The sequence below is a fragment of the Babylonia areolata genome, chromosome 1 (assembly GCF_041734735.1).
Source record: "Babylonia areolata isolate BAREFJ2019XMU chromosome 1, ASM4173473v1, whole genome shotgun sequence".
In the NCBI taxonomy this organism is placed as follows: Eukaryota; Metazoa; Mollusca; class Gastropoda; order Neogastropoda; family Buccinidae; genus Babylonia; species Babylonia areolata.
Window position 1 is genome coordinate 82,056,776 of NC_134876.1, and position 26,448 is coordinate 82,083,223.

General features: G+C 42.9%; 1 protein-coding gene across 8 annotated transcripts in view; it reads right to left on the minus strand.

The window, feature by feature from the left end:
• Positions 1–26,448, minus strand: part of LOC143288169 (uncharacterized) — a 64,527-nt gene that overhangs the window by 11,890 nt on the left and 26,189 nt on the right. For 4 of the 8 annotated variants that reach the window (XM_076596518.1, XM_076596509.1, XM_076596492.1 and 1 more), the window contains 21 exons: positions 26,161–26,313; positions 24,016–24,042; positions 21,858–22,028; positions 20,809–21,088; positions 19,614–19,795; positions 18,819–19,010; positions 17,956–18,116; positions 16,792–16,900; positions 15,481–15,684; positions 13,720–13,868; positions 12,758–13,028; positions 12,158–12,306; positions 10,746–10,890; positions 9,463–9,675; positions 8,733–8,954; positions 7,767–8,009; positions 6,247–6,414; positions 5,484–5,596; positions 4,600–4,780; positions 3,545–3,757; positions 2,261–2,512 (listed from right to left, as the gene is read on the minus strand). In XM_076596518.1, the coding sequence (XP_076452633.1) occupies positions 2,261–2,512; positions 3,545–3,757; positions 4,600–4,780; positions 5,484–5,596; positions 6,247–6,414; positions 7,767–8,009; positions 8,733–8,954; positions 9,463–9,675; positions 10,746–10,890; positions 12,158–12,306; positions 12,758–13,028; positions 13,720–13,868; positions 15,481–15,684; positions 16,792–16,900; positions 17,956–18,116; positions 18,819–19,010; positions 19,614–19,795; positions 20,809–21,088; positions 21,858–22,028; positions 24,016–24,042; positions 26,161–26,313 (3,798 nt within the window). Of the gene's footprint in view, positions 1–2,260; positions 2,513–3,544; positions 3,758–4,599; positions 4,781–5,483; positions 5,597–6,246; positions 6,415–7,766; positions 8,010–8,732; positions 8,955–9,462; positions 9,676–10,745; positions 10,891–12,157; positions 12,307–12,757; positions 13,029–13,719; positions 13,869–15,480; positions 15,685–16,791; positions 16,901–17,955; positions 18,117–18,818; positions 19,011–19,613; positions 19,796–20,808; positions 21,089–21,857; positions 22,029–24,015; positions 24,043–25,162; positions 25,178–26,160; positions 26,314–26,448 lie in introns of all 8 variants that reach the window. The other 4 variants (XM_076596534.1, XM_076596526.1, XM_076596500.1 and 1 more) reach the window with 2 other exon arrangements.

A 26,448-nucleotide genomic window follows, 5' to 3' on the forward strand; every position in this document is an offset into this window, starting at 1 on the left:
GTTAATATATTGTTTGTTTCAATTGTTTACATATCCTTACAAAATGAGTTTCCTTTATGGATGGCCCACAAACTTGTGTATCGTTCCAAGGAGATATTACCTCTGCCCCTATTTTTTTTCTATCCTTCTCCATCTGTCTTCCATCCTATTCTGACAACCTTTTTGACATGCACCTTTTCATTCATTGACTGCATTATGCTTCTCTTATTTTATATCTCTTTTCATTTCCTTCTCTTATCTATATCTCTTTTCATTATCATGATCAAGCATATTGTTTACTAACCATCCCAGTGAAAGTCATGTTTATACTATTTTCGTGATTCTACCCAACCCAACACACACACATCTAAAAACAAATGTATTTCTTTATTTTACATAAGTTATGTATTGTCTTGACAGAGACAAATAGAAAGTTCCACCAAAGTGTGAAACTTCCAGTCTACTCCAAAATCCACAATTTAAACAGAAGCATAGTTCCCTAAAAAAAAAAAAAAAAAATATATATATATATATATATATTCAAAAACAGACCATTTAGCATTAAACAACCTGTTCTCTTCTTTTCAGTCAGCATATAGATCTGCCCATAGCACTGAAACTGCTTTGTTGAAAGTAGTTAATGACCTGTTACTGTCTGTTGATGAAGGTAAACTATCTGTGTTAACTTTGCTCGATCTGTCGGCTGCGTTTGACACAATAGACCACAGCATACTCCTTTCCAGACTAGAACATGTTTGGGGATTCACTCAACAGTTCTGAGTTGGTTTTCTTCATATCTATCCAACCGCTTCCAGATTGTCTCTGTTAGTAACTTTTAAGTCTGATCCAGCCCTGATCTCCTATGGTGTGTCACAAGGCTCTGTCCTGGGCCCTGTTCTGTTCGTTCTGTACACTGCTCCTCTTTCTGATGTGATTTCTCACTATTCTGTTCTTCACCACTCTTTTGCTGAAGATACTCAGCTACAAGTCTGCAGAACAAAATCAAGTACACAGTCTGATTCTGTGAATGCAGGACTGTATTCTCGATGTTAAATCTTGGATGACATTCAACAAACTAAAGTTGAATGACGACAAAACTGAAGCAATGATTATTTCCTCTGCAAGAATGTCCACATCTACTTCTTTTCCTGCCTCTATGGTGGTTGGTGATGCCACAGTTCAGTTTTCTAAATCAGCAAGGAACCTTGGAGTCATTCTTGACTCAAACCTCAACATGCATGCTCAGGTAGTAAATCTGATATGTATAGTCAATTGTGAACTTTGTCGCATCAACTCTATCTGTCAGTACCTTTCTGTTCAAACTACTAAAACTCCTATTTCTGCTTTTGTGCTGTCACAAATTGACTACTGTAATTTTCTTTTCATAGGCTGTCCACATAATATTCTTCAGTGAATTCAAAAACTTCAAAACAATGCTGCCCATCTGACTCTCAGAGTCCCACATACTGATCACATTTCTCCTCACCTCCACACTCTACATTGGCTCCCCAGTGAAGCGAGAATTAAATACAAAGTTGCATGTCTCTGCTATTCTGCTTTCCACTCCGCAGGACCTACTTATCTTTCTGACCTTATCAGTGTTTACACTCCCACAAGAAATCTCCGCTCTTCCTCTAACAGTTACCTTTTGAAACTTCCTCATGTCAATACAAGAACCTATGGTGAACGTTTTTTCTTCTTTGCTGCTCCTCACATCTAGAACAACCTTCCTTACCATATCCGTGCATCTGATTCTATTTCTGCTTTTCACTCATCACTAAGACTCATGTTTTTAAAAACTATCTATAAGTACTCTCAGCTTCCTTTTCTCCAACACCACCCATGTCAGCTCACTTTGGATGTATGTAGAGTGGGAAAGGGAGAGTGTGTGTGGGGGGAGGGGTTTTTGAGAAAGAGTGGCCATGAATGTTTTATGTTACTTGTAATATTTTTTCTTTCATGTAAAGCGCCCTGAGCTCTTAGTAAGAAAGGGCGCTTTTCAACGTACAGTATTATTATTATTATTAAAACAGCACTCCAGTCACCACTGTGCCCCTCAACCCACTCACCTACCCACCCCCTAAGACCCGTTGTTGTGGCACATATTGTGCCCGCCCCTGCATGGATTGTCGCCGGCGACAATACGCGCAGCCCTCACTGCACATATTGTTGCCCCTCTGCACTGGTGCTATTGTTGCATCATGTACTGTCACCAACGACAATCCGTGCAGGGGCGACAAATACATGCCACAGGACCCCTCAGGCAAACCGAACCACCCACCTTCTTCTCGTTGTCCTTGGCCTGGGCAGCCATCTCCTCGCGGGCCATGCGTGCATCCTCCAGCTCGTGGTGGAAGTCCTTCATCTGGGCGGCAATCTTCTTGTACTGCTTGACGGCATCCTCTTTCACCTTGTTGGCCATCTCCAGCTCCTGCTCCATGCCCTGGATGTCCCCCTGCAGCTTGTTGCGTGCGTTCACTGCCATCGCACGCTGCTTCCGCTCGTCCTCGAGCTCCGCCTCCATCTCTCGCAGCTAGGGAAGGGGGGTGTGGGGGGGAATGGGGGAAACAGAATGGAGTGAGTGTGGTTGTCAGCGAAAATGATAAACTGCGAGTTTCAAATGCTTTTCTTCTTCTTCTTGGCATTCACAGGTACACACACATTCAGGTATACATTCAGTCCAGCTCTGATCCAGTGTGAGTGTAACTGTCAGCAAAAATGAAAAATTGGGAGTTACAAATGCTTTTCTTCTTCTTCTCCTCCTCCTTGGCATTCACAGCTACACATTAAGTCCAGCTCTTATAATGAATGACATCGTTTTCTCCAACTCTTTGTGGCTGCCGTAACAGATGCTTGAGGAATACAAAATCATTTCTTTTTGTTACTGCATCCATGCAAAATGTACTTGCTATCTTTGTGGATGTTCTACAAAGATGTATCTCACTCTAGAGAGATATTATTACCCTATTACCATTTAACATAAAGAAATGTAAGATTTTTTCAACCCTTTTCACTGTTGGTTTTGCTCTAAGTAGCGTTAACTGCCTAGATAGCTCAACAGTTGGAAGAACCCCAGTCAAGGTGTCTGCTGGGTTTATGGGTGATAGAAATTTTTTATCTCCCAGGTCAACAGAGGAGCTGACCTGTCAGTACCTGAACCCCCTTTGTGTGAAAACACAGTAGATCAAATGCACACATTAAATATCCCATAATGCATGTCAATGTTCAGTGGATTATGGCAACAAACATACTAACCACCTGAACTATCTGAACAGACCAAACCCAGGTGACTGACCTATCTGAATAGTGACCTGACCCAGGTGACTGACCTGTCTGAGCAGTGACCTGACCAAGGTGACTGACCTGTCTGAATAGTGACCTGACCCAGGTGACTGACCCGTCTGAACAGTGACCTGACCCAGGTGACTGACCTGTCTGAACAGTGACCTGACCCAGGTGACAGCTGTCAGAACAACCATCTGACCCAGGTGACTCACCTGTCTGAACAACCACCTGATCCAGGTGACTCAGCTGTCAGAACCACCACCTAACCCAGGTGACTCACCTGTCTCAACATGGACCTCTTGCTCTCCTCCTCCTGCTCCTCGCGGCCGGCCACCTCGTTCTTGTACTTCTCCTTCAGGGCGTTCATGTTGACCTCCAGCCTCAGCTTGGCGTCCTCAGCCGCCTGCAGCTCATCCTCCAGTTCCTCGATCTGCACCTTCTGCTCCATCACCGTCCCCTCCAGGGTCCGTTTTGCCTTCTCCAGTTCATGGACCTGGTCACACACACCACACAGTCAATCTGCTGCCATCTACTGTCCATCCAGTGCTCTTGCTTACTTTCTACAACTACTACTGTAATCAACAAGAATAATCAAGGTATTCATATAGCACTAAATCTTGTTTGCAAAATTCCCATCCGTCCACTTACTTCTACAAATAGTAATAACAATAAGAAGAAGAACAATCATGTATTCATAAAGCTCTAAACCTTGTTTGAATGCTGTGCATACTGATCATTCACAAGCCCGCTGCACACACCCTGCTCTCAAGGATAAGTCGAGAAGGCTAAGACAAAAAGAAAAGTATGCTTGCACAAATGTGTAAGAGAGGAACGTATGTTGAACAAAACAAATGTAAAAGCATTACTTTGAAAAGAGCATGTTTTTTATGATGACATGAGATGTATACAGGCTTCTGAAGAGGGGGCTTGTTCAAAGCGTATGCACAAACCTTACAAGCCTGCTTACAAAATAAGCAAAAGCAAAAATGTTACCATCTTGACAGATATAATTCCGAAAACAATGACCTGTCAATGTCAAATATGAAGACTTTTAAATCATGACACATAAAGCATCAAAAGAAAATATAGTCTGCGTAATTAGCTAGTAGTTTAGTGTAGTGTAGTGTAGTGCAGTGCACTGGAGTGGAGTGGAGTGTAGTGCTGTGGAGTGCAGTGCAGTGCAGTGTAGTGCAGGAATTACTTCTGTTGTACTGCATAAAATTTGGGGCTGCTCTACCCAGGAAGAGCGCACCACTGCAGTGCAGAGCCACCCAGTTTGTTTATTTTCAGCCTGCAAAGCGTATTTCCTCATCCCATGCACAGACTGTGACTCACATTCTTGCCAACGTCGTCCTTGGAGGAGACGAGGTCCTCCAGTTCACGGGCCTGCTGTTGGCGCAGCCTCTCCAGCTGGTCCACCCGCTCCTGCAGCTCCTCCATGCTGCGCGTCAGGTTCAGGATCTTCGTCTCCTTGTCCCGGCTCTCCTGCTCCAGGCTGTCCTTCTCCAGGGTCAGCCTGAAAGTACCAACGTTGCTGGCTTCAGTGCTGCTTCTTGTGTTGTATTGGACTGCACTGTACTGTATTGCATTTATTGTACTGTATTGTATTGTATTACTCTTTTTGTCACAACAGATTTCTCTGTGTGTCCTACAGTGAAAGCCCCAACCTTTTTATTTCTGCCTGCAAGTATATTTGCTTTTGTATCAAAAGTGGATTATTCCACATAATTTTACCAGGGACAACGTTTTGTTGCCACTGGTTCTTTTATATGCACTAAGTGCATGCTACAAACGAGACCTCAATTTATCGTCTCATCCAAATGATTAGTGTCTGGACCACTACTCAAGATCTGGTGAAGTGGGGGGTAAATACTGACAATCGTAGGATCTGATCCCATATTCTCAGATTCTCTCCCTTCCAGGTAGACATGTTACCACAACACTAGTGCTGCTGTTTTAGATTGTGTTGTGCGTTTGGATGAGTGCATGTGCATGAGACAGAAACCTGACTGAATCAATATCAATCAACCAATCAATCAATTTAAAGTGTACATACAATGTCTTACAGCTGCAGGAAATGGGATCGCCTAAAAGTTCATAATATTGAGATTTTTTTTTTTTTAAAGCCTAACTTAAATGACAGGTGATCTGGAATTTCTAACACAAACTGTCAAAGTGCTCATCCTTTAACTATCCAGTGACTGTGTGGGCCCCATTACCTTTCAGACTCTCCCTTGGCCTCGGCCAGTGTCTGGTCAAACTTGCGCTGCTTCTTCTCCATGTTGCTGACATTGGAACGCTGACTGTCCAGAGCTATCGTCAGGTCTTCCACCTGTATCCATCAACAAACCTTCCTCAGGCCATGAAAATTTTTTTACTTCCATGGACACTGGTATCATTCAGAAGTGTTTAAAAACACAGATCACCAGCATTTCACATGTACTTGCACTCAAATTCATACAGGCAGACAGACACATACACACAAACACACACACACTAGAGCCTCATGTTTGTCACAAGAGTTGATCAGGTAGTCAGCTGGCACAAGCCTCACTCATCCCAACACTCACAGCTTCAAGTTATAGCAAAATAAAGTAGTCAAAAAGAACCACCCAGAGTCCAAGAAAACAAAACCTCACAAACAGGGCACACACACACACTTCCCCCCCTCTCCCCACCCAACAACCACCACACAATCGCACATTCTCTCTCTCTCTCCCCTTCACACATGCACACACTCCCTCTCTCTGAATCTTGAATCTCTCATTCACATGCACACACACTCTCCCTCACACAACACAAACTCTTGTCTCCCCCCCTCCCCCCACTCTCCCACCCACCCAGTCTCTCTGCTCCCCCCCCCACACCCCCAACACACACACTCTCTCTCTCCTTCACACACACTCTCTCCCTCTCTCCTTCACACACACTCTCTCCCCATCACATAACACACACACACACTCCATACAAAAAGCCACTGACCTCAGCCTGCAGCTTTCTACGTGACTTGTCCATACGGTCTGAGTTGGAGCGAGCCTCCTCCAGCTGTGCATGCATCTGGTCCATCTCGCGGGCCACCTTCTTCTTGTACTCCTCCAGGGCCTCGTTGTTTGCCATGTCCTCCTCTGCCTTCCGCTTCAGTTCCACCATCTGTCACACCAACACATGTCACACCCCATCAAAGGTAGGCACGGACAGACAAGAACAAGATTTCAGTTTCATGGAGGTAAGACAGACTGACCCATGAATCAGTTTCAGTTTCTCAAGGAAGCGTCATTGCGTTCCGACAAATCCATATATGCTACACCACATCTGCAAGGCTGATGCCTGACCAGCAGCATAACCCAATACGTTTAGTCAGGCTCTGAGTGCATGCATATATTCGTGTACTAATCAGAGTGGACAGGATTTTGCCAGAGGACAAGACTTGTGTTGCCATGGGTTATTTTTCAGTGCGCCAAGTGCGTGCTGCACACGGGACCGGAAAGACAGAATTCTTTTCCTAAAAGGAAATTTTCTTCCTAAAACTACGTTTAAGTAAAATACTTACCGTGACCCACTAGTGCAGACTCCGGCAGGGGTCTGACATTCCTGTCCTGTGCAAACTACTATCCGCCTTTGTGGAGAAAATGAAAGTAGCTACGGCTGATAACCTCCCGGAAGTAGGTAACCTCCCCTTTGCATTACATTCAACATAACATACATACTGTCACCAACTGGTGCAGACTCCAGCAGGGTCTCATTCCAATCCTATGGAAACTACAACCCTATTGATCCACATATGCTGTATCATATCTGTTTTCTCTTTCAGTTTCATGGAGACATGACAGACTGATCCACATATGGTTCAACATATCTGCTTAAAAAACAACAACAACATAAAAAATGATTTTAAAAGGGAGGCCAGGGGAAAGCCAATGCCTGACATATGCATGGACCCAACGCTCTGCAAGTGTTGAACTACGCACCTCTAAGATTTGTATTTTTTTGTTTGTTTGTTTCAACATGTCCATGTTTTCACTCTGAATTCAGAGCAATATGATTTGAAAAGGAGTTTCATTACTGTCAAGAAGTGACTCCTCAAGAAGTCTAATGTTTCAAAGAAAAAAACAAAACAGTATGTTCTTCAAATACACACAACAGCAAATAACCTGTACCCCTGAGATGGAGAAAGGCAGTGATTCTTCAAAAAAGTCCACTTGTTACAGATAATAGAACATGCCACCATGGGTTCATCCAATGTACACACAAACAAGGTGTGTTTTATATGTGTTGCTTTTTTTTATCTCTGGTGCAAACTTTGTCATGCTTTGTGTGTGTTGGGACTCAGCTGTGGGCAGAGATACTGAGTGGGGTGTGTGCCGAGCCTGTGGATGCACAATTCATCTCCAGCAGAATAAAGATGTATTGCATTGCACTGTACCGTATTGCAATGTATTGTATTGTATGGCACTGCACTGTATTGCATTGCCTTGTAACAAGCCATCACCCCCAAGACCCACCTTCTGGTTGAGGTCGTTGACCTGTCTCTCCAGGGCCTTCTTGGCTTCCTCCTCCTCCTCCAGCCTCTCCATGGCCGACTCCTTGGCATCCTCTGCCTGCCGCAGCCTGGACTGCAGGGCCAGCTTCTGGCGCGTCTCCTCCTGGCTGATCTCCTGGCTGTCTGCCAGCTGGGCCTCAAGGGAGCTCACTCTCTGCCCCAACTGGATCGCCTTGGTGTCCGTCTGCTCCAGCTGAGAGTTGGCCTGCATGGGAGGAAAGGGAAATATTATGGGTGCGTTGTTTCAAAACGCTTTTCATCCCCCCCAAAATACACACTGGTCATGCTAAGAAAACACCACCATTCTGATCAGTATCTGACAATAATTTATCTAAAAAAAATTTTAAAAAAGAAAAAAAGGAAAAGAAAGAAAGACAGCAAGCCAATCTTCTCACCAGCTTTACGTTTGTTCCGCAAGAGGAAAACTACATCTTGACTTATTCAACATTAACTTACATAAGAACAAAGCCAGCTCCTCATTCTCCACTGCCCTTTACTTTCACATAAGAAAATACAGCATCAGTTTCCTCAAAATTCCCCACAGGACTGCTTATCTTTTCAACAACTGTCATACTTCGAAAGAAGTATCTACTACCATCATAAATCTCCTCTTGTATTTCATTGTGCTGTGATATTTCTTTGTCACGACATACTGTTCTTTGTTAAATCTGGAATGCTCTCTCTGGGGAGAGTGTGTCGCAACACTGCAGCACCACTCTTTTTTTTTTTTTTTTTTTTTGTCTGCAAATATACTCGTTTTACAATCAGAGCACTTTCTTTATAACTTGGCCAGGAACAACCCTTTCGTTGCTGCAAGTTCTTTTACATGCTCCAAGTGTCACGCTGAACACGGAGGCGACCACATGTTTTTAACTGTCTCATCGGAATGGCTGACCCATTTTCACTCACATTCAGCCACATGTCTCACCGTTTCCAGCTCCTGCTGCAGCTTGGCGGCCTTGTCAGCAGACTCTCCCCGCCCCTGCTCCACCTCCTGCACACGGATGGACATCTCTGCCAGCTGCTGGTCCGCCTGCTTGCGCTTCCGCTCAGACTCTGTCTTGGCCATCTGCACGCTCTTCAGGTCAGAGGCCATCTCCTGGTTCTCCGCCTCCAGGGTTGTCTTTGTCTTCTCCAAGGCTGCCTTGGCCTGCAACAGGAGAATAGAATGAAATGAGCAATGGATAAATTTTTTTACTCTAAAGTGTTAACGTTGGCTGAAACACAGAAGGCTCAGCAGTCATCCTGTTTTAACTTACTCAAAAAAAGAAAACAAATAACAGATCATTCCTGCTTCATGAAATAAAGAAAATAGCAGTACACTACCACTAATTTATTCAAAAAAGAAAACACAAATAACAGATCATTCCTGCTTCATGAAATAAAGAAAGAAAATAACAGTACACTACCACTAACGCTCAAAATGATATTCATTTCAACATGTCAGTGGCAAAATCAAACTGTCTTGTGGGGCCTTCCAGCAAGTCATAAAACGCTGAAGCAACAAGACACACTTGCTTATATTACCCAAGAGAAACTTTGTTCTTAATGTACATATCACATCTTCACAGAAGGCCTGTACCATACAGAAGAAGAGACAAATCAAGAAAATGAGCAAACAAAAAAAGAGCAAAAAGTGAAAGCCACAAAAGGCACACCTTGCGGGTGTTTTCCACCTCCTCGGTGAGTCCCTCGATCTGCTGGTTGTAGCGTGTGCGCACGTCCTGCAGCTGGGTCTCGTGTTGCTGCTGGTTGGTCTCCAGGGTGCGCTTCAGGTCCTGTAACTCCTGTTCACGCTTGTTGCGCAGGTCCTGCACCGCCGCTGTTGTGTCCAGAGAGTCTTCCAGTTCTGTCTTCAGGGCCTCCAGTTCCTGGCCAACGGCAGCAGGATGGTAATGATGATGGACACTTATACAGCACTCTATCTATAACAGGATTTTTATTTTTGGGGGGGCTGCGGGATGGGGGTTTAATCTGTCCTTGATCAAATTCTCTCTCTGCACCAGTGGGTTATGGCGTTTATGTGTTATTCAAACTGCTCTAGGTGCCTTACAAAACGTAATATTCTCCATAACACACAACATCACAGCTCCGTACACACACCAAAGCGCACATTTAAAACTACATACATACATATACACAATTCATACATACCTGTCCTTTTGCCCCCCTACACCCCCCACCCACCACTCCACACATCAAAAACCCGACTTCCCACACAGAACACACACAAACACACTCAAAGGCATCACGAATCAATTAACAATACCATCTGCTGGACTAACTGGCAGCTTAGAAATTAAAGCTATGGCTTCATATTTCTTTAAGTCTAGACAGTTGTATACACACATAACACAGAGAAAACCTTTCATGCTTTCACTTCTGATGCTATAATTGTTTTAGGTGGAAAGAAAGTTTCAAAGTAAAGCCAATTCGATATGATGCTTTTCAAACAGGTCTGTCGTATTTCTGCACAAGTTTTGGTTTGTTTAGTTTTCCTTTATGGCTATGTTCACACTAAGTCCAGCCAGTTGCCATCAGCCTGACACAGTAACACACTTCAGTCAGACACAGCCAGATACTATCCAGTAGCGGCACTCTCCAGACAGACAGAAAAATTATTATGGGGATTCACACTGTCCGTACCACTGAAGAGTTCTGTCCCTTGGACCAGCCATCAGTTTCATTTGTGTGCTCACTACATCAAACAGCTGGTTGGAGATGACTGGAGACAACTGGCTGCTCTCCTGGAGACAGCACACTTACAACGGTGCAGCTCAACCCACATATATTTTTTCATGTCTGCAAGTGTTTTTGTGTTCCTATGAAAGTGGAATTTTCTACAGAATTTTGCCAGGGACAACCCCTTTGTGAATAATAATCATGAGGATAATAAATAACAAAAGTTAATAACAACAATAATGCAGTGAAAGTGACGGACCTCATTGAGGTCCCGTTTCAGTTTCTCCGCCTTGTTCCTGGCTTCCCGCTCAGTCTCCAGGTCCTCCTGCAGTTCCTGCATCTGACTGCTCAGCTCCCGCAGCTGTTTGTTGGTGTTCTGCCGTGACACCCCCTCCTCATCCGCCCTGCACCACAACACAGCCAGGGTCACTGTGTGTCCAGTCCATGTCACTACTGGTTGTGTTATATTGTGCTGTGTTGTAAAGTATTGTACTGTATTGTGTTGGTGTTCTGCCTCGACACCCAATCCTGGTCCGCCCTACACCACAACAGACCCAGGGTCACTGTGTGTCCATCCACACCACCTCTACAAACCGGTTATGTTGTGTTGTGTTGTGTTGTGTTGTGCTGTGCTGTATTGTGTTGTAAAAATATTGTACTCAAGGCCTTGAGGTAACGCGTCCGCCTAGGAAGCGAGAGAACCTAAGCGTGCTGGTTCGAATCACAGCTCAGCCGCCAATATTTTCTCCCCCTCCACTAGACCTTGAGTGGTGGTCTGGACGCTAGTCATTTGGATGAGATAATAAACCGAGGTCTTGTGTGCAGCATGCACTAAGCGCACATTCTGTAGAAAAATCCACTTCAATAAGAAAAACAAATAAAACTGCACGCAGGAAAAAAAAAAAAGGGTAGCGCTGTAGTGTAGCGACGCGCTCTCCCTGGGGAGAGCAGCCCGAATTTCACACAGAGAAAATCTGTTATGATAAAAAGAAATACAAATACAAATACTGTGTTGTGTTGTTGGTGTTCTGCCGAGACACCCCCTCCTCGTACTTCCTGCACCACAACACAGCCAGGGTCACTGTGTGTACAGTCCATCTCACTTCAACACATTGGTTGTGTTGTGTTGTGTTGTGTTGTAACATGGGTTGTGCTGAATTGTTGGTGTTCTGTCATGACCCCCTCTCCTCTGCTGGTGTGCTGTGGTTTGATGTGTGCTGTGGTTTGATGTGTGCTGTGGTGTGGCAAGGTGAGATGTGGTGTGGTGTGCAGTCGTGTGGTGCTGGTGGTATGGTGTTGAGTTGTAGTGTAGTGTTTCATTGTACTCAAGGCCTGACTAAGCACGTTGGGTTAAGCTGCTGGCTTAGCAGATGTGATGTAGCGCTAATATATGGATCTGTCCAAACACAGCGATGCCTCCTTGAGTAAGTAAACTGAACTAAACCATATTGTACTGTATTGTGTTTTGTTGTATTATACTGTATCTACTGAATTGTATTGTAATTTACAATCTCTGTCACAGTAGGATTCTACATGAGTAATTTAGATTGCTCTCAATGGTGAGAATATGTCGTCACGGTGCAAGGGCACCCTTTTTCTTTTTTCCACTCTTCTTTCTGCCTGCAAGTGTATTTGTTTCAGTGTTAAAAAGGCTTTTTTTTCCATACTTACTTTTGCAAGGCACTCTGCACCTCCTCCTCTCGCCGGGACAGCTGTGCCTGGAGCTCCTCCACCTGCTGCCGCTTCTCATTCAGCTGATCACGCAGGTCGTTTATCTCCGTTTCTAAACGACGTCGGATCTTCTCCAGTTCTTGCCGAGCCTTGCACACACACAGACTTTACTGCTTCAATCATTTACTGGTACACTCATTTGCATACATGCACTCACTGGCATGTGTGTACACATACACCAAAGTCCCACAGATCTAAAACAAAGAGAAAGACTGAGGGTGATGTGGGGCTTTACATGCACAACTGATGGAGGAGATGAATTGTAAGTTCTTTTTTTCTTGTGTGACAAGGTTCCAGATTCTAGGTGCATGACAAGAAAGCTGGTTACCTGTGGAACTTAATATCCAAAAAGATATTGCAGAACATGTGTACCAGATGAAGAGAGAATAAGAGAATAATTAACACACTGTAGTTCTTCACCACAGAATGGAGTGAAAGTCAAAACATTTGCAATACAAAGACAGGGCATAATTTTCCTGTATGTTTTCTAAACAACTTGAAAATTGAGGCGGGTTAAAAGTAACCAGTACTCCTCCTCACATGCTGCTCTTTGCGAAGGCGCTCCTCAAGGTCCGCGATGATGGCCTCATACTTGTTCTTCAGCTTGCCCAGCTGCTTGGACTTCTCCTCCTCCTCCACGATCTGGGCGTTGGCCTCGCTGAGGCGCTCCTCCAGGGAGCGTTTCTCCTTGATCAGCTTGGAGTTGCTGTCCTCGTTGACAGCCAGGTCCTCCTCCAGCTTCTTCAATTTGCCATCCGTGGCCACCTTCTCCAGCTGCAGCTTCTGCCGTGCCTGCTCCTCCTCCTCCAGCCTGCAGCCACAGCATGGCGCCACAAGTCAAACACTGTGCCTCTCATACATTCACCCACTGTACCCAGCTATCTTACATCACAGCACTACAAATCAAACACTGTGCCTCTCATACATTCACTCACTGTACCCAGTTATCTTACATCACATCACCACAAGTCAAACACTGTGCCTCTCATACATTCACCCACTGTACCCAGTTATCTTACATCACATCACCACAAGTCAAACACTGTGCCTCTCATACATTCACTCACTGTACCCAGCTATCTTACATCACAGCACTACAAATCAAACACTGTGCCTCTCATACATTCACTCACTGTACCCAGCTATCTTACATCACAGCACCACAAGTTACACACTGTGCCTCCCATACATTCACCCACTGTACCCAGCTATCTTACATCACATCACAAGTTAGACACTGTGCCTCTCATACATCACTCATTGAACCCATCTATCTTACATCACATCATCTTTCTGGGGTCTGTGTTCAGTTCTGCTGTGCTTAGTTCATTCATAAATTTCAATATATATATATATATATACACGAGGCAAGAAATTCACCATAGGTGCATATTAACTCATCAAAAGTACTTCCACAACTTCCTTCATAACATCCCCCCCACAGCCCCAAAGAAAAAAAGAAGTAGATGAAGGGCAGCACTGCCTGTCCCCTCAAGACTTACTGTTCCTCCAGGTCCTGCACAGTCTGCTGCATCTTCTTCTTGTCCTCGACCATGGCCACGATGCGCTCCTCCTCCTCCTCCATCCTCAGCTCCATGTCATGCAGGATCTCCTCCAGCTCTTCTTTACGTTTCGCCAGCCTTGACCGCGACTGAAACACACACATGCACATTCTTACACATGCTGCTATGTAACCGCAGGCCCAGACTGAAAAAAAAGAGGTGTGATCACTTCAGCATTTGTCTGAATGGGTACAAGGGAAAACATAATTTCCTCCACCACAACTAAAACCACACACATCTTCTTACAAACGCTGCTACATAACCACAGGCCCAGACTGAAAACAAGGCATGATCACTTCAGCATTTTTCTGAATGGGTACAAGTATAAACATTGTATCCTGGGCCAGGACAGAAACATATACCCAGCTTTTTATACACTCTTGGTATAAAAAGGCAGCTTTTTTTTATATCATTATTATAATTGTCATTAAAAGGACAATTATATAGCACACAGCACTTTGTGATTTAGTAGACCTGGACTGAAAACAAGGCATCATCACATCTGCTTTTGTCCGATTGTGGGCAAGTATAAAAACTGTCATCTCAAAATCACTTGCAACCTGCTGGAAAGTGCTAGGCAGCTATGGCTATTAGGTATATGCCTTTATCATAACGAAGGAAAAAAAAAGAGCAAAACTTAATGGTCCTATCTACAATCTAATGTGCCTCTCTCTTTGCCCCTTTGAGTACAGTTACCATATAAATGTATGTCTACACTAAACATGCGTTTCTAGTAATCCTGGATCCAGTTTTATGCAAAATGCTTCCACACATACACACACATGAATACATGCATGCATACTTGCATTTGTAACCTTAAATCCTGTTAGTACATATATACACATGCTCTCTCTCTCTTTATTCATGTAATGCTAGTCTTTCGTATTGAGTATTTGTTATATTTTCCTTTTTCATTAGGGCAGAATGAAAACAAGCCATTTGTGCTTATTCCTTTTTTCCCCTCAATAAAAAAGGTTTGTTCCATCATTTGCAGTCAACGGATCTGGCCCCAAGTATCTTTCTGAACTCATCCATATCTATACCCCGTCTCGCCAGCTCCGTTCTTCCTCTGATACTCGACTTCTCAGGATACCTCACGTCAGAAGTAAGACCTATGGACACAGATCGTTTTCTTTTCAATCGCCAAAGACGTGGAACAAGCTCCCTGATAACCTCCGTCACTCTGATTCCCTCGCATCTTTTAAATCTCGTCTCAAAACTCACCTTTTCCCTCAGCAATAAGTTCAATTGTGGCAGGTCCACAACTACATGCATGTATATGAATGTGTATTGTGTGTGCGTGTGTTTATGTAAGTTTGTGCCTGCCTATGTGTGCGTATTTGTTAGGGTAGCTGTTAGATACACATGTATGTTAAAATGTATGTATGCAGTGTGTGTGTGTGTGCGTGCGTGCGTGTGTGTGTGCGCGTACGTGCGTGCGTGCGTGCGTGTGTGTGTGTGTGTGTGGTCACATTTTGGTGTGTGTATGTAACATAGATATAATGTTTTATGTTATCAAAAGCGTTTTTGTAAAGCACCTAGAGCAGATTTCTGGATAGTGTGCTATATAAGTATCCATTATTATTATTATTATTATTTGTTCATTCTCTCTCACACATACACACACAGCCAAAACACACAACACATACACAGAACAAACACCACACACACACAGGGAAAGAACAGAGAGAAGTCACTGACCTCCTCAGCCTCAGCACAAAGTTCAGTCTCTGCCTGGAGCTGCTCGGCCAGGATGTTCTTCTCCTCGATGATCTGAGCGTAGCGGGACTCCAACTGCTCCACGTCCTGCTTCTGCTTCTCGTAGGTCTCCTTCACCTTGCGCAGCTCCTCCTCCTTCGAGTGCAGCTTCTCCTCCTGGCCCGTCACTGACAGCAGCGGCTTCACCTGCACATACACACACATATTTATTAGAGCCGTTGTTTTTTTCCCCCTCTCCTCATCCTTTGGCTGATGTTACATACCTTTCTCCTTTATTCTGTCATTCTCTCTCTCTCTCTCTCACAGACACTCACACACATGTGCAGGTGTACATGCATCTGTTCCTCTCTCCATCCCCTTCTCCAAACTCCACCTCCATTTTTTAAATACGTTTATGGGTTTGTTTTTTGTTGTTGTTGTTGTTGTTGTTGTTTTAATCATTCTAATATTGTTTAAAATGGGACATAAAATTGAAGATACATGCACACACAAACAGAAAAAAACACACACACAAACAAAAAGAAACACACACACACACCAAAGAAACACACAGAGACACAGACACAAACAACACTGGGTTAAGCATGGTGCAGGGAGACAATTCAGTCTGTCCTGCTTGGCTTTTTGACATATCTGCCTTGTCTGCTTCCTCCTCTTTAACTTGACAAGTTTTTCACACCTTGTGCAAAAAACAAAACAAATAATGGCATTCTGCTTCATCTCAACATCAATTTTTTTGTTTGTTTGTTTTTCCTATATCTAGTGTGCATCCATAGCTTCAAGTTTTTAAACTGCATGCACCATGCAGACAATGTTTACAGTCAACACAAGCCTATCAATGTTTTGTATACTTTTTTTTTTAAATAGGACTACAAAGACTTTAAGACCAGTCAAGATGACTTGTAGGGTGTGTGCATTTGCTGGATTTAAAAAGTTATGGACAAATAGAACTGCACAACAATAATCATTTGTATCTTGCACTCTTGCATCACAAAACAGGGACCAAGTACATAGGGCTGAGTGCTGTTGTGCTGAAATTCAATTTCACCCTGTCAAAACTTTAAAGATTCTGATAACCTCAACTTAACTATGAACTAAAGGAGGCAATCACCTCAAGCAAGAATTCCATTTCACAAACAGGTTATCTGATGACTTGAAAATGAAAAACCCTTTAACATGAACATTTTATAAAATAAATTAATAAAAAGCAGTAATGCATTAAGAAAATATTCAAAATCTAAGACAAGACAAATCACAGATCTATTTGGTACATGAAAAAAAAAGTATTGTTACCTTGGTGAACAGTCTCCACCATTGCCAGTTGCGCAGCTTGAGATAAGCAGCACAGTTTCTTTGGATCACCCGGATAGCATTGATCTGCTGCAGACGCTTCTGGAAGTTTCTGAAATATACCATGACAGCACCATACAACATCATAATGGTCACCTACACCAGAACATTTTGTGAAATTTTCCACATACAATGTGGTTTCTGGAATATACTGTAACCTTACAATATCATGCTGGCCGTCTACACTTCAGAATGTTGGTTTTTATGTGGTTATTTGGAGGAGGCGGCGGGTTGGCGTTGTTGAGAGGGCCAGGAGTAGAGGGCCCAGAGTGTCAGCGAATCGATTGCAATCGCGCCTTAATTTTAGCGTGATTGCCCGATCGAGCTATATAATTATGTGACGCCAGAGAATCGACAGACAGACAGAAAATACGAAAAAAAACTTAGCTGTATGAAGAGCACAGGAACAGGAGTCATGATGGCTGCCAGAAAAAGAGGGCGCTAGTCAGGGGGGCAAAGGGGAGGTTACCTACTTCCGGGGGGTTATCAATCGTAGCATAGGTGGATAGTAGTTTGCACAGGACAGAAATGTCAGACCCCTGCTGGAGTCTGCACTAGTGCACTAGTGGGTCACGGTTAAGTATGTGTAATTAAAACTGGTGTGACATGGAGCATCACAAATGTCCACTGCTGAGCGCATTTTCATCACAGCTGATAGCCCAAAGAGTCTAAAAACACAAGGTAACACGAGGCATTTGTTTTTTAGAATTTCAAATGAAGAAATTTTTACCATCAGTTTATTAAATTCCTTCCATTCCATCAATTTCTTTCACTGAGTATTTTCTCTCTGATCATTCTCTTTCTTTTCTCTTTCCCACTCTCCCAAACTAATGCAGTCAACTTTTTTTGTTTATTTCGGAACAAATTTAGAGAGAGAGAGAGAGAGAGAGAGAGAGAGAGAGAGAGAGGAAACGCTGGTATCAAAAAGGACTCTATCCAATATCACCTTACACATAAAACATACATAATTTCAACTTAGCCACACAAAATTTGACACCAATGAAGCATGCTCAACAACCAGCCTTAACATGCATAACACAACAAAGAACACTTCCCCCTGTCAAATCATGAACCACACTCCCCACCCCGCCTCCTACAGCCCAGTACCTGCGAGCGATAAGACCTCGGGCCAGGGCCTGGAACTGCACCACAATGTCCGTCAGCTTCAGGTCCCGCTCCTCTTCCAGGTGAGCCAGCACGCCGGCACGGAAAAAGATCTTGGACTGCCCGATACGGAACAGGTTGCTGTCCAACTCCAGAGCTGAAATCTGCACAATGCAACAGGAACATGCAAGTTGCAGAGTGAGCTGTCTTGATCTGGACAAGACAACAAGAATCAAGACTACAGTGGAGCTTGGGACACTTCAACGAAGGGAGTGAACGAACTCTGCCAGTGTCAGCTATTGCAGTAAGGTACCACCAGTCTTGAAAGCACCAGCCGATTCTACACAAATGACTGAAGATCTTGCGTATGTCTGAACTGTAAAGACTTATATAAGGACACAAAAAGAAATCCCACAATGGTAAAAATATAAAAACATTCTTCCTGTTCTTGTGATCAAAGATACACAGGGAGAATTTCTCCTAAAAAGATGGTGGTGATTTCTGATTTTATATTTTACATCTGTCAGCAAGCTCACTAAGACTGGTCCAAAAATGCACAAGAAATCACTGTTCATGCTGATAAACCAGACACTCTGACCTCTTTCCAACAGTTCTGGACAATGCAGTAAAACTGTAAAAAAAAAAAAGTCTTCTAATAGTTCTATAGACCTGAGTCCTTAAATCAAGGTTAAGGTCCAGACTGAGACATTGTAATACAATCTGACATTCAACATCCCTCTGGGTTTTAGCTTCAGTTACAGGAGGCGTCACAGCATGTGGATTGATCCATATATACACCACACAACTGCATTGAAAACAAAACCAACAGGGTGAAGGGGCAATGTCAACACCACAGAAGAACTCACCATTTTCTCCACAGCCTTCTTGCCGTCCATGAAGCCCCGAGGGATGGAGTTGGGGGTGAGGATCTCATAGCGCTGACGAAATTCCTGGAACAGGATGCGGTTGGGGAAGCCCTGGCGGCAGATGCGGATGCCTTCCAGCACACCGTTGCAGCGAAGTTGGTCAAGCACCAGGGGAGAGTCGATCTTCCCGGCCTGCACACAACACACAGATTTTGTTCTGATTGTTGTCTCACAACTGGACAATGATCCTGAAAGTACATCATTCTTTATCAGATCTCTTTCGCAAAGTCCCATGTCAAATCTCTCTAACACACATACATTCTCTTATATATGCATGTACACACACACACACACATTCGCCTGTAAAAATGCTTTTCATTGTAAATTTGATTAACTGCTATACTTTTATGTGAATGTTGTATGTTAGTGCAAACCAACAGCAGTATGCATATGTTTATGATTTCTTAATTTAGACACTGACTGGCTTGTATCGTTTTCCTGTTCTCAAATAACAAGTGTAAAAGACTGGGCTGCATATGCAGACACAACAGTGCTAAGCTTGCTCCACATTAAAAATTTTCCAAAGTCTACATTAATTCTATAGACCATGGACAGTTCTAAATGATAGGCAAATTCAGCACTGCACAGATCACTTATGCAACCCAACCCCTGGTCTGTTATCTTTAGCTGGCCAGTTTGGCTGAAAGTTTTCCATGTGAAAAACAAAGATGATGATTCAAAAGAGGAATGAATGAACATAGGGATCAATCCACCAGTCCCTCCCCACACACTGACCTTCTTCTCGTGGTTGGGGATGATGCAGCGCACAAAGTTGGGGTTAGTGTTGCGCAGGGTGGCCATCAGCTTGTTCAGCTGCTCCTTGTACAGCTGGCCCACTGTGCGGAACATGCCCTTCCGCGTGCGCGACCCAAACATTGTGTCCACGGCTGCTGCCGCCCCCATCCCCACTATCTCCGCTGGAGACAGAACAGAAGGGGTGAGTGTAAGTCCTCAACAGGCGTCACTTTAATTGATGTATACCTCCAAAAATGGAGTATGGCTGCCTACATGGCAAGGTAAAAACAGTCATGCACATAAAAGCCCACTCGTACATGTACATGAGTGAACGTGGGAGTCGCAGCCCAAGACAAAGAAGAAATCCATGCATGGCCACTTCTAGGTCTAATTAATCTGGGCCAAAAGGGTTGTGATGTTTGTTTGTTGATGTTTTTTCTCTTTAACGTTTTGTTGTTGTTTTTTTTAGTAATGATGTTCAACTGTAAAGCATATAGTTGCAGTTTCAGTGTATTTTTAAAAAACAAACTTGTTGTCTTGTTTAAGTAATGCCATTCAACTGTAAGGAACATACTGCAGTTTCAGTGTACTTCTTTTAAATAAACTACCTGCAATTTTTCTCAAAGAACTATTGTTAAAAGCACACACAGTTTCAGTCTAACTTTCTAACTGAACTCCATAGAATTCTTCATAAGGACTAATGTTCTGTTCTGAGACATTAGCTGAAGCATCGGAAGGTGATTTCCAGGTGCAGGTTTTCAGCAGGAAAGGCAACCATGTTCCATTTCCCTCATTTTACAGAATTATGACTGCGCACCCTAGTGGCAAAGACTTTGTGGGGAAAAAAATCATGTGAATCGCAACAACAAAAAATCATTTGAATAAATCTATGTTACAGCAAATTACATAAAGACATGGAATGCTTGTGTATAGGTTTTTCTGTGTTTTTCTTTTTTCTTCTCTTTTTCATGTTGCCCTTTCACAATATGGTCAACTGCACACACATGCATAAAAAAAAGATGATGGGTAGGAAGGTTATTAAAATAAATAGAAAAAATTGTTTTAACCAAAAATAAGTCCAATATGATTTCTTTACCAACAGTAACTTCCATCACCTGAGAAAAAAAAAATAACCCCTCCCACCCCCGACCCCTAAAAAAACATCCCTTCTGCTGTACCCCCACCCCCTGCATACCATCCTTCCAGATGTTGGCCACAAAGCCATCGGTGGAGGACTGCAGGATGGACACCACGTTCTCATTCAGGGGGTCCATGTTCTTCATCAGCCACTGGTCCGCAGAGTAGTCCACCTTGTCCGCGTAGTGGATGATGGAGAAGTCGGCATCGGCACGGAAGTCAGGCTTCTGGAATTTGGGGTGGGAGGTGTGTTGGGCCTGCAGTTTGTCCACGAGGGTCTTATCGGTGGCCTTGGGGAACCAGCACTCTTCATCCAGCAGGGCAAACACACCCATTGGCTGAAACAGCAAATACAGCATGCAGCTTGTGGTTCATGCTGGATCATGTCGCTTGTAGCCCAGCTGACTCCAAAGAGGCCCTTTCTGGGATGAAGCAGCTTGTGGTTAGTGATACTCTGAAAACAGTCTGCTTTACTACACAGTCCGATATGCCTTAAATCCATGTCTTTCAGAGTTTGCTCACACAGAAAGCACTTGTGAAGTTTCAATGTATAGCTGTTTAGCCACAACTGAAACACCCACATTAACACAAAGACTATACACATCCTTTTCTCTTTCAATTTTAGAGATTATTTTTTATTTCATCAAAGTCTGGCTCCTTTTTAAATCTTGTCGACTATCTTTTAAGCCCTGTCAACTATGTAACGGTGAAGAACAAAGAAAGTGCCAATCTAAAATGAACACTCTCTCAGGCTGATCACAAGAAATTTGCATCAAAATTATATGGAAACAGAATTTTATAAAGAAGTAGTCCATCTTAAATACCTCAAGTATGTGTTCACACACATGTGCATGCACAAGCACACATAGATTCACACACACATATGTATCAACACACAAAAATACATCCCATACACAAGCATGACTGCATGGTAAGTATGACATTGGTTGCTAAGTAGCACTCAGAACATCAAACTCAAGCAATCTGAGCTCCCAATTAAAACCTCCCAAACACCAAAAATAACCCAATCAAGAATCTAAACACAAAAACCTACAAGAAAAACTACTCATTCCTGCAAAGATATTTTTTTCCATAAAAGTTGCTGACCTTTTCCAGGAGGTCGATGGTAGGCTGGAGGTCAAGGCCAAAGTCGATGAACTTCCACTCGATGCCTTCGCGCTGGTACTCCTCCTGCTCCAGGATGAACATGGTGTGGTTGAACAGCTGTTGCAACTTCTCGTTGGTGTAGTTGATGCACAGCTGCTCGAAGGAATTCATCTGAAAGAAGGCCCATCACCACTGTCACAATCTCTGTGCTGTGTTTTGGCACAGGTGACTCAGTCCATCATCACCGCCAATCATCATCTCTGTTGTCTTTCTGGCAATGGTGAATCTTCTAATGCAACACTTTAGACCAATAATTCATATGAAGTTATGAATCAGCTTTTGTATCTATTTCTATAACTGATGCCAAATATTGCTGAATCTTTTCATGATTCGCACCATTGTTAAATCCAAAATGGTATCAGTCTTTAAAATATAACAATCTTTTCCTTTGTCTATAAATCAAATACAATTTTCCAAACTTTCATCTGAAAACAGTAGCCACTATCACACCTATTGTATCCTGTATCTCAATGATAGTGATATACATTGTAAACAGGGGGCAAAAAAAGAAGAAATTACAAATCCACATGACAGAGGTCACCTCTTCTACAATGTATCAAATGAAAACTGCAAAACACAATTCCAATCAAACAAAAAGAATCATTATGGACTTCAACGTTTTTATTACTGGAAAGTAAAAAATGTTTCCTTCCATTATCATCCAGCTATGGTCTTATTTTCATATTATTATTAATTCCTTCTGAAACAGCACCGAACTTGAGTCACTCAAATCTCATAAACAAAAAGTACAAATTCATGGTTTTACCAGTGTCATTAAAACATACAGATTCATAGAACGAATCCAGGTGACCCTATACTTAAACATCCATCAACCTTCCACACAACTACACTTTCTACTTTCTATATCAATAACGTAACAACAACAACAATCATCAACAACTCATCTACTTGTTTTTTTTTCTTCTGATCCTATTTAAAGGGTTAGTACTGTCTCCAGTACACAGTGTGATTACAACCAATGTTAATAAAGCACAGTCCATGCTGCTTATATTATGGACACACACACAGGTAATATATTCACAGTGAAACCTCTACTTCATGACCCTTAAAGGCTCTTTTCATCTTTATAAAGAAAAAAAGGAAAAAACAAATCAATCTTTTTTTTTTTTTTATAGGGGTGGAAGATTATAACACAAAACATAAGGTAAGTCTCTCAATGGGTATGTATTCATTACACATCACACACACACTCACGCATTCAATCAATAATGTGTCATTTTTTTTATTTAAGTAAATTGTAATTACAGAACAATGTTTGAGATAACAGCAGACCTGGAATATGGAGAGGGATATGGTACACAAAAAAAAAACTTAAATGTGCTCGGAACAAAGAAAAAAAAATATATAAAAATGGAAACCTTCAATGCTAACCTATGTCCATGACCAGACCTGTGTCAGAGGCCATGCTGGGAAGAGAATAGAGGAAAAGGGAACAAGAAAAGGTATGGAAAATAAACACCGCAAAAAGATCTAAGTTCACTATCTTCCACTCAAAAAGTATTCTATTAAGTACACACAACAAACATTCTTTCCCCTCTCAGTCGTGTGTGTGTGTGTGTGTGTGTGTGTGTGTGTGTGTGTCTGTGTGTGCGCGCGCGTGCGCATGTGCATGTGTGTCCGCCTGTGCTTCCATGCAACATGATTGCATGAGTTTGCTCACCTGAGCAAGTAAGTGTATGCAAGAGTAATACATGTGCACATGTGTGTGCAATTGCATGCATGCACATGAGGTCATATAAATGCACACATTAGCCGAGACAGAAGGACTACCAATGGTCATCAACTTCTTGGTGCACGGAACATGCACAGAACAACCATTTCACTCACACTCCACGGAAACACCAGCACGTCACTCTCACTAAACCTAGAGCAGCCATGCCCAAGACATTAGCTGTAGTGAAGCAAGCCACTGTGCTTGGACCCCCTCCACTCAGCACAATGGCTGTCCAAGGAGGAAAGGAACAGAACCAGCCGGCATGGCAAGCACACACCAACCAACTGCCATTCACGTGCGAAAGGTTCAAGTCATTCAGCAGCCAATCAGCGGATGCTCAACGGCACATCTGAATTTTCTCACCACTCGGATCTTATGAGTTCCTTTTCTCTGGAGAAAAACACCATCACTCAGTGACTGTGAGGGTGAGAAGAGTGAGCGCTATAGCCTCTCCACATGGTGAGGGATGCACACGGCAATGAGGGGCAATGAGAAAATGAGGCGAAGCAGAAGGGTGTATCTGAAGGGAGGGATGGGACAGCTAACAACCGAGTCACACCTAAAGACACCAGCATACTGCTGGCAACCTGTCATAGAAACGAACTCTTCCAGAACAAAAAGCCCACTACCTGTTTTGCTCACAGAGGACTCAGGGAAGCAAAGCATCACACAGCATTCAGATTTTGCTTTGCTCCTCTTGCATTTCTTTTTTTTTCTTTTTTTCTGAATACAGGTTTTTGTGGAGGAAATATGTCCAGTGAAAAATGGACGCAATCATTTTCAAAACTGAGGTACCAGAACATAATCCTACTCAGTATATCTATTGCCTGAGATATATATACATACATACACACACTCTGGAGGTCTTTTAGATGTCACCAATGTTAAAGGACAAAAGTAATATGAATTGCATTCATTCACACACTGCTCCCTCTACACTGTTTCGCGAACTGCAAAGCAATTACCGAAAAGAGAGCACAATCAGATTAATGTTTAGCACACTTCAAGTCATTGCCCTACCCTTCTTTTCCACTTAAGCAGTGCTGCTTCACAATAGCAGTGAGAAGGAAATACAGACACACTCACACATGCACACACACATCTAATACCAAAACCACACCACTAAGCATGATGCATAATGGAAGGTCAAAATTGTGTTCAGATGAAATAGCTGTGACATTATCAACTGCACAAAACTACAATGTACATTCATAACTTGCCATACAACAGTGCACAATATCATATAAAATGTACATGAATTCTACACAACATATTGTTTAGAACCAGACTAGCCACACATCTGACAAACACTAAAACCATCCCACAAACAGTATGGCCATGGTAAGAGGTATGCTGCCATACGTTATAATGATAAACTACCACTGTGTGTCCTAAAGACAGGCCAAGCCTGCATGACATCAGGGAGTGTGTCCATGCTGTGAAATGGATTCGTGAACAACATCAATGTTAGGACACCGTTACCCCTCTGGTCGCGGGCCGTGTCATTTACCTTCTGGGTACTCTTCTGTTACAGAAGAAAGTCAGATCCCAGGCCCACATCAACACTGTGCTTTAAATGGACTCTGTTCTTGTATATGCCATTTGCAAAACCATTCTCTGACATGAACCAATATCAAGTTAGTCAATCAGTCAGTCAGTCAGTCTGTCCAAGTAATGCCTTACAAAAATTGCAAATAATATTATGCCGCTATCTCTATAATTTCTAATTCAAAAGCAACTATGAATGCTTTTTGGTCATCCAAATGAGGCACGATAGCATATCAATCTAATCTCATGTTTTTATACAAAACAAATTCTCTGATTTGTAACATTCAGTCAATGACAATGGCAGCAGTCCATTGTCAAAACACACCAAATGGATGCCATGTTGTGTTCACAACTTCTACCAACAAATGTCACAAGCACTGAAATAATCATTCAAAACTAATTGTTTACTATGTAACTGTTAGCCTTGAGAAATTGCACAAAGGCTCCGTCCCTCATCTGTGTGAACAATGGTGCAACAAAGAAAGAACTCTACAGAAAGCAACTGTTATTCCTGAAATTACATTTAATCTAACATACCAGCACCCGTGGGTCACAGTATAGTCTATGTAATTAAAAGGTATTTTACAACTGCCACAGACGCATTCAGGCCTTGCTATGTTTGGACAGCATGAACTTCACTTCTGAAACTGCCTTTCCAAAACTCACTTGTTTGTATTCGTTGGATGTAAGGGAAGGGAGAAACTGTAAGCAGTTAAAGTATCTTAAAAATCATATTCTCAGTATGTTTTGTTGTTGTTTTTTTAAAATCATTTTCTAAACTAGTTTTTAAATTTCTGAGACAAACACACATTCAACTTTTTCCTCAAGAACTTTGATTAATATAAAAATGCCTCAATGCCCATACAACTCTGTGCCAGGGGAGTGCTTTCTACAAGGATGGTTGTGCTGGGTGATGAGTTGACAGTTTCCATTCACATAATCCCGAACAGCTGCGCTCACCTTGAAGATCTCAAAACCAGCAATGTCCAGGATGCCGATGAAGCTGGCCCCCTGGCGCTTGGTGCGGTCAAGGGAACGGTTGATGCGTTGCACAATCCACTTGAACATGCGCTCATACAGAGCCTTGGAAATGGCCTCCACAGCAAACTCCACCTGTACATGGCCAGCAATAGGTCTGTCAGTGTGTCCAGATGTTCTTCCAATATCTTTCCTTCATCAAAACTGCTGCTACTGGTTCTACATGCTGTAGGGATGCTGTCTCCCTCAACCAACTTAATACTCTCTTAC